The sequence below is a fragment of the Gordionus sp. m RMFG-2023 genome, chromosome 1, assembly GCF_954871325.1.
Source record: "Gordionus sp. m RMFG-2023 chromosome 1, tfGorSpeb1-WG-v2, whole genome shotgun sequence".
Classification (NCBI taxonomy): domain Eukaryota; kingdom Metazoa; phylum Nematomorpha; class Gordioida; order Chordodea; family Parachordodidae; genus Gordionus; species Gordionus sp. m RMFG-2023.
In genome coordinates this window covers 16509071-16517895 of record NC_088775.1, presented here as the reverse complement: position 1 = coordinate 16517895, position 8825 = coordinate 16509071, and the positions used below count along the sequence as shown (strand labels likewise).

The window sequence follows — 8825 nt, the reverse complement described above, 5'->3', positions numbered from 1 at the left end:
AAATTACTACTGAAAAACTTTACACAGCTATATATACATATTATTATTTAATTTATCATTATAATTTTATAAAAATTACTACTGAAAAACTTTACACAGCTATATATACATATTATTATTTACATGTTAACATTAATATAATTTAAAAGGTCCTTAAAAAAAGAAAGATTTTTACAAAGGACAAAGTAAAAAATATTCAAATTATAGGTTATTAAAAAAAGAAAATATTTTTTACAAAAGGTCATAAGTTACAAAGTAAAAATATTCAAATTATATATTAACAGATACCTTATTGATTAACTTAAAAATTATCGACTTTTCTCTTGTATCTACCTTCATAGATCTTATAATTTTATTATTTAATTCATCTTCTAAGAAAAACTGCTCTAAACTACTATTATGGGATCTATTTTCTTTTTTTCTATTTCCTTGACATACAGCCTTTATAAAATATCTGATAAACAATTTAGTTTACCCGCTCTGAACCTTATTTCAAAATCGAAGTTACCTACCAATAACAACGATTTTTGAAGTCTGGGTGAAATCATTAATTCTTTATTGTCCTTTTAAACAAATAAACTAACGACTTATGATCCGCGTATAATAAATCCAATCAGATATTCTTTGCATTGCGCTTTGTTAATTTAAACTTAACTGCTAGAACTTCCTTTTCAATGGTTAAATAATTTCTTTCAGCGCTATTAAATCTGGATAAAATAATATCGGTTTCTAAACATTATCAATCGTTTGCAACAAAGATCCTCCTATATTTTCATTAGACGCATTCACTGCTTATATTGAGCCGATTTTTAAAAACGGCTAACTCAATATTTTCGCCAAAATATTAACTAAGCCTCGAAATTTCGATACTATATGTCTAGACCTTTGCTTCTTCTATGAGCAAAATTTTCAGGCTTGCATAATATTTTTCTGGATAAATAACTGAGTTAGCCGTTTTTAAAAATCGGCTCAAAACGAGGCGTTTAACAAAACTAGAAAATATTGACTAGAAAATAATTTAAAAAACAAGTTTTTTTAAACTTCTTATCAAATAGAGTATTATACAAATTTTTTTATTAAATACTATAATTATATAATGTGATTTTTAATTTTCGTGGGAATGTTGCCAATTCATCAAGAATTTTGTTTGTCGTTGGAACCAAATCTCTGTGGATATTTAACAGAGCTAACCCATTTAGCCGAGATTCGGAAGTAGTACTTCATAAATATGTTTTCAACCTTCTTAAGTTGGAAAGTCCTTACATTCATACCTGTTATAATAGGCAAACATGCAAGAATATAAAACAACTTCAAAATATTAGGAATTTGAGCCAAGGTTTCTCTACACCGATTGAGCGCATCAATAGCATTCTCAGGTAAAATAGCTAAACGTAGTAAATATTTATACCACAATTCGAATTCACTGATTAAATTTATTTCAGTATCAATATCATAGGAATAAAATTTTGCTAAATATTTCATTTTACCAATAGTGGCATTAGAAAACCAAGATGGATCTTTGGGTATTAAAACTTGAAGATTGCTAAAGACATGTTTTTTTTATCTAAAACCCGTACTTTTATTTGCGATAAAAAAGTATCTAAGAATGGGATGAAAGTGGATATTTTATAATATTCTTCAGTTGAGCCAATATTTATTTTACATCTCAATAATAGCCCAGGTGCTAGACGAGGTTTAATTAGTGTTATATCATAAAATTTAGCCTTCGATTCAACGTCTATATAAATATTATGAAAATATTCATCTACATTCATTCTTATTGTATCTACCTGTTCATATATATTTTCCGCCAAATCAATAACCTGAACCAAATCAAAATTTGGTTTTTGTAAAGTAAATTTCTACAAAGTAGTGAGCTATAGGAAAATAATTTATTGATGTAACTAGCAGCAATGATTAACTCTGATTGATCAATTGAATTCAATAATGATATCGCTTCTGACGACACATTACATTTTCATGCATAGCCTTATTTAACTTTTGTTCTATTTCTTCTGTTCTACAAAATCGAAGTAAAAATAAAATATTTAAAAAATTATAGATATTTATTAATAATTAATATTAAAAATACTTATTAATTCTAACTTACTAATAATTTTGAATTTAATAAAATAATTATATATATTAATAAACTAAATTACCATTTGATTTCAATCTCTTTTACTTAAAATTTTTCCATTTTATTAATATTTTCGAATAATGTTAATGTACTCACAAGGAAAGGAAATTTTAATAAAATATATTTATAAAAAATAAGTTTTATGTTGGAAAATTGTTATTCAAATATTTGTAAAATTTTGATTGGGGGGGGGGAGGGGGTGGATGGTAAAATTTTTATTAGCTTAAAATGATATTTAAGAAAACAGTCAAATTTGCGATGGGAGGGGGAATTTCCCCTTTCCCCCCCCCATTGGTTACGCGCCTGTCTATAACGTACCTCCACATTGAAATTTCCAACTAAAAACAACCACCTTTGCAGTCTAGGAGACAGCATCAATTCCTTGTTGTCTTTTTTGAATAGATACATTAACGGCTTGTGATCGGTATATATAATGAATCGGCGCCCTATCAGATACTCTCTGCATTTCATGAGCCCAAATATAATCGCTAATGATTCTTTCTCAATAACCGAATAATGTTCCTCCGCCGGTCTGAACCTTCGCGAAAAATATATAACAGGCCTTTCCTCCTTATCCAATATTTGTAAAAGTGCTCCTCCCACACCCCTTCACAATTAAATCCAAAAACTTTCGTATAAAAATATATTTCTTTTATTTAATTTACAATAAAAAATAAAAAACTTTCGTATAAAAATATATTTCTTTTATTTAATTTACAATAAAAAATCAAAAACTTTTTAATTAATTAAAATCATCATCTCTTTTTCCTTCAAACATAATAATAAAAATAACATTATTCATTTTAAAAAATACACAAAACTCTCCAACATCAATCACCAAATCTCTATCATATGCTCATAAATACAACATCTCCCATCCTTTACATTCCTCTCTCGGCCTCAATTGATCTTGATGCCTGCAATATACTATTCCATTGTCATCTTTAACCTTGTATTTGACACTACCTATTATTTCTTACACCTTGCCCATCGTCCATCGGAATTTTCCTTTGAAGATTTCCCTACACCTCCAACCTTTTCATTTCCTCCTTCCTTTAACGAATCCAACATTAACAATGTCTTTCCTCGGAAAAAATTTCTGCCGGAGACCCATCCTGATTCCTGCTATTATTGTAAAACAATTGCGACAACCATCTTACACCATCATTTTACCTCTCCTTTTTCAACCACGATTTCACCACTTCAACCATTCTCTCCGCCTACCCATTGGAACTGGGATAATTTGGAGCCGTTATAACTTGCTTTACACCGTGCCTCTCACAAAACGTCTTAAACGCTACACCTGTAAACGCTGTACCACCATCCGTTACTATCATCTTTACCATTCCATATTTCCCAAATAATTCCTTCAATTTTCGTATAACTATAACTGACGTTAATCCCGACACTTTTGTGAGCAATCGATTTATTTGGAAAAAGCATCCACTATAAGGAAATAATACCTTTTCTCCCATTCAAAAAATCTAAATGTATCCTTTCACATGCCTGTGTAGTTTCCTTCCAGCTATCACCCTTCCAGGATTTTATGTAATAAAAGTACCAGGTATAGATAGTAGTTAAATTATGGTTGACCACCCAGAAAACTGAACCGATATTAGGATGGGATAATATTAAGATTCTAGGTCCAAGTAATGCATGGGGTTAAGGTACAAAAAAGTAAGGAGAAGTTTGGTAAAAATTGTGTGAATAAAAAAAATAATAATGGTAATATTATTAAGAAATATGTTGACGATGAACATGTTAAAAATCGTATTAATAAGGAGGTTAATAAATATAAGATTAAATAGATAAAATAAAAGTGGAAAATTATAATATTAATGGTTTTCCGAGATATATGTGTACATAAATTGTACAAAGGAGATAATAATCGGGGTAATAATAAATTAGAGGATGAGGTTAATTGTAATAAGGGTATAAAAGTAATGAAGGATTTTGTATGTTCGGAATTGAAGGAGGTACTAAATAATAATAATTTTAGTATGCCTGATAATGAAACTTTTGCCATGGAAACATTAAAAATAAGTTAGCTTATTTCCATTCTCAAGATAATTGTAGTGAGGAAAAATTCTTAAATATAGATGACAGAGTAAAGGGAATATATGATGAACAATATAACAAAGATACCGATGAAGTAAAAATATGCAAAAATAATGATGGTGTTATGGAAACGGATAATGAAAATAATGATAAAATAAATAACACAAATAATGATAATATAAATAAGAATTCTGAAGAGGAGAGGGGTTTAAGGGAAATTAATGAAAAAAGGATACTGGAGAAGATATTGAAATGGGGAACAAGAAATGAAATAATAGTAATAAATGACAATAATGTGGTGAAGGAAGCAGATAAGGTGCTGGAAGATAAATATATACAAGAGATGAATGAATTATTGATACGCTACAATGAGATTATTATAGGAACTGGGTACATTAAACCATTTTGAGGTGATATAAAATTGAGAGATAATTCGATACCTAAATATTGTCCAATTAGTCGAGTTCCTTTTGAATGGCGGGATGATATAGAAAAAGGGTTAAACAGATGGGTGCAGGAGGGAATTATAGAGTCAGTTGATAATAGTAATTGGGCGACACCGCTAGTACCTATTAGAAAACCGAATGGTACTCTGCGTATATGTGCTGATATCCGGATTACGATAAATCAATGGGTGCAGTAGATCAACTTTCCGCTGTATAGAATCGATGAAATTTTAGCTAGTCTAAAAGGGGCGAGGTATTTTTCAAAGGTGGATTTTGCTAATGCATATCTACAGTTAAAAGTTAGCGAGGAGACCAGTAAACTGTTGATTATAACGACGCAAAAGGGATTATTCAACTTTAAGCGGTTACCATTCAGGTTAAGTGTATTGGCGCCAATTTTTCAAAGAGCAATGAATTCGATTTTTCAAGGAAAAGAGGGAATTTTTTATTATATGGATGACCTGTTGATTAGTGGGAGGTCCATAGAAGAACATAATAAACGATTAGAGAAGGTATTACAACTTATCAAGATGAGGGGATTGCGTGCAAATAGAGAAAAAGAGTATGTTTGGAGTCACCAGGGTAATATATTTAGGACATATAATAGAAGACAGAGGAGTCATGCCATTAAGTAAAAATATTGAAGGTATAAAAAATATGCGATCGCCAAAGGACGAGAAGGAGTTGCAGTCGTTTATGGGAATGATAAATTTTTATCATCGATTTATTGAAGCTTTTGCAGAAATAGCCGCTCCATTATATGACTTGTTGAAAGATAATACATTCAGATGGTTGGAAATTCAGGAAAGAAGTTTTAACAAGTTGAAGGATAATATATGTAGAAAACCCATTTTACTATGTTTTGATAATGATTTGGAGGTGATTTTATCAGTGGATGCTTCTGCAAGGGGAGTGAGAGAAGCACTTTTACAAATATTGGACAAGGAGGAAAGGCCTGTTATATATTTTTCGCGAAGGTTCAGACCAGTGGAGGAGCATTATTCGGTTATTGAAAATTGAAAAGGAATCGTTGGCGGTTATATTTGGGCTCATGAAATGCAGAGAGTATCTGATAGGGCGCCGATTCATTATATATACCGATCACAAGCCGTTAATGTATCTATTCAAAAAAGACAACATGGAATTGATGCTGTCTCCTAGACTGCAAAAGTGGTTGTTGTTAGTTGGAAATTTTAATGTGGAGGTACGTTAATCATTTGCCAGATGTGTTATCTAGATTATGTATCGAGGAAGAAATAGTGTACGATGAGGATAATTATGATAATGGAGCGATTAGGAAGTTATTTTTCAGGAATGGTCCAGTGACTTGGCAAAAAATAAAACAAAGTACGATAAAGGATGAGGAGATGGAAAAAATCAAGCAATGAATGATAGGCGAAAAAAATTGGGAAAGGACGGATAATCCATACAGATTGGTGCAACAAGAAATAGCAATTATAGATGACTGTTTGGTGAGAGGCAATAGAACTATATTACCGAGAAGATTGAGAGATAAAGTAGTCAAAATGTTGCATGCGGGACATCAAGGAGTAAGTAGAATGAAACAATGGGCTAGAGAATATGTATGATGGCCGTCAATGTAGAAGGATATTGCCAAGGTCTGTAGAGAATGTTTAACTTGTAATGTTTGGTCAAATCTACCTAGAAGGAGGAAGGGTGATAGCTGGAAGGAAACTACACAGGCATGTGAATGGATACATTTAGATTTTATTGGAGAAAAAGTATTATTTCCTTATAGTGGATGCTTTTTCCAGGATCGATTGCTCAAAAGTGTCGGGATTAACGTCAGTTATAGTTATACGAAAATGAAAGGAACTTTTTGTAAATTATGGATGGTAAAGATGATAGTAACGGATGGTGGTACAGCGTTTACAAGTGTAGCGTTTAAGATGTTTTGTGAGAGGCACGGTGTAAAGCATGTTATAACGCCTCCAAATCATCCCAGTTCCAATGGTCAGGCCGAGAGAATGGTTGCAGTGGTGAAATTGTGGTTGAAAAAGGAGAGGTATGTGATGGTGAAAGATGGTTGTCGCAATTGTTTTACAATAAGAGGAGGAATCAAGATGGGTCCCGGGCAGAAAGATTTTTGCGAGGAAAGACATTTTTAATGTTGGATTCGTTAAAGGAAGGAGGAAATTAAAAGGTTGGAGGTGTAGTGAAATCTAGTAAATTTTGCCTGGGACAAGAAGTGTATATTTTAATGTTCAATAGAACGATGGACGATGGGCAAGGTGGAAGAAATAATAAGTAGTGTGAAATACAAGGTTAAAGATGACAATGGAATAGTATATTGCAGGCATCAAGATCTGAGGCCGAGAGAGGAATGTAAAGGAGGGGAGATGTGAGTATATGATAGAGATTTGGTGATTGATGTTGGAGAGTGTTGTGTATTTTTTAAAATGAATAATGTTTGTTTTTATTATTATGTTTGAAGGAAAAAGAGAAAAAGAGATGATGATTTTAATTAATGAAAAAGTTTTTGATATTTTATTTAAATTAAATAAAAGAAATATATTTTTATACGAGAGTTTTTTGGATTTAATTGTAAATTAAATAAAAGAAATATATTTTTATACGAAAGTTTTTGGATTTAATTGTATAGATTAAATAAAAGAATTATTATTTTTATACGAAAATTGTGAATTTATTTTATATTGAATAAAGAAATTATTGTTTTTGTACGAAGAATTATTCTATTGCCCGTGAAACCATAAATTCCACATTTCATTTCATTCTAACTAAAAATAAACTTTCTTTCTTTCTTTCTTAAAAACATACATGAGAATTAGTGCTGTTAAATGGCTCGATTTGAGCCAAAAAACCCAAATATTGCCTAAGCCTGGAGATTTCGTTAATAGATGTTCAAACTTTTATGCTATCTATGAGTAAAATCTTTAGATTTGTATAATATTTTTCTGGATAATATATACGGTAGCTGTTTTAAAAATCGATTCAAATTCGTTTTACAACATTACTATGAAGTACTATCACTGAAGATAGATTGGATGTGTGTTTTTCCTTATTGTATATATATAGGGAATTAATATCAAGCACTGATAAAATCATTGAAAAATTAGCTTAATCTGAAGAATATTGAAGTTTACACATATTTATTCGAATTTGAACTCGAATCGATCCTATTTCGAACTCGAATTTGCCGGGTCGGTCGGGCCTTTAGATCGAAAAACATTACTCGATTTTATAACATTATGATGATAGGAAAATTGAGATAAAATAAAATTAACGTTAAGATGATAAGAAAGTTATCACTTCTTGATTACAGAGATTATATTAGATTGTTAATTTAATATATTATTTTAGGTTATTAATAAATTTTATTTATTTTCACAAATATATAAGACCTGAAAAAAATAAAGTTACTTTTATTTGTTTTATTTATACTTTTACTCCTCTCCTTATAGATGATAACATTTTTAGGTTTGTGATATCGAAATTAAGAATATAAAATTTAACGAAGGTAAAATGTTTATATATTTTGTTGCAGCAAAATAATAAATCGATATTAAAAAGTCGACGAATTAATTAATAAAAATAAATGAATTATACAAATATAAAAGTATAAAGGAATAAAATATATACAAATATAAAGGGCTCTAATTTTTTTAAATATAAATTTTTCCATAAATCTTTCATTTCTTCATTTCCTTTGGGCTGTATTTTTTTGAAAATTTTATTCTCCCCACAATAATTACTTTTCCGTATTATGATATGGAATCCACTCTATATCTAATAAAAATAATTTTTTTCTCTCTCTTTAGCTTTCACCTTTTCTGGTGGTAAGCTCTTTCAATATCTCTCTCCACTTTATGTTATTCATACTATCTCTTATATCTAATTTATACTTTTTCATATTGGCTTTAACTTTAAGGCCCCATTGAAGTTTTGGCCTTCCTCTTTTACGTTTGCCCATCACTTCCAAACTCTCAACCTTATTTCCTATGTAGTTTATAGGCCTTCTCATTGTGTGCCCATACCACCTAAGTCTGTTCACCTTTATCTTAATCTAATAGGCACTACCTTTAAACTTCCTTAGTACTTCGCACCTTATCCTTTCTTGATACCCCAGCAATCCAGCATTCTCATATCCATAGTTTAGACTTCTCTCGTCTGATTTTTTGGTTGGCCATGTTTCCGAACTA

General features: G+C 30.4%; 1 protein-coding gene across 1 annotated transcript; it reads left to right on the top strand.

The window, feature by feature from the left end:
* The first annotated feature begins 5208 nt into the window (after window positions 1-5208).
* On the top strand, window positions 5209-5664 carry LOC135922126 (uncharacterized). The gene has a single exon (XM_065456545.1). The coding sequence runs from the start codon at window positions 5209-5211 to the stop codon at window positions 5662-5664; it is 456 nt and encodes a 151-aa protein (XP_065312617.1).
* Window positions 5665-8825: the final 3161 nt, after the last annotated feature.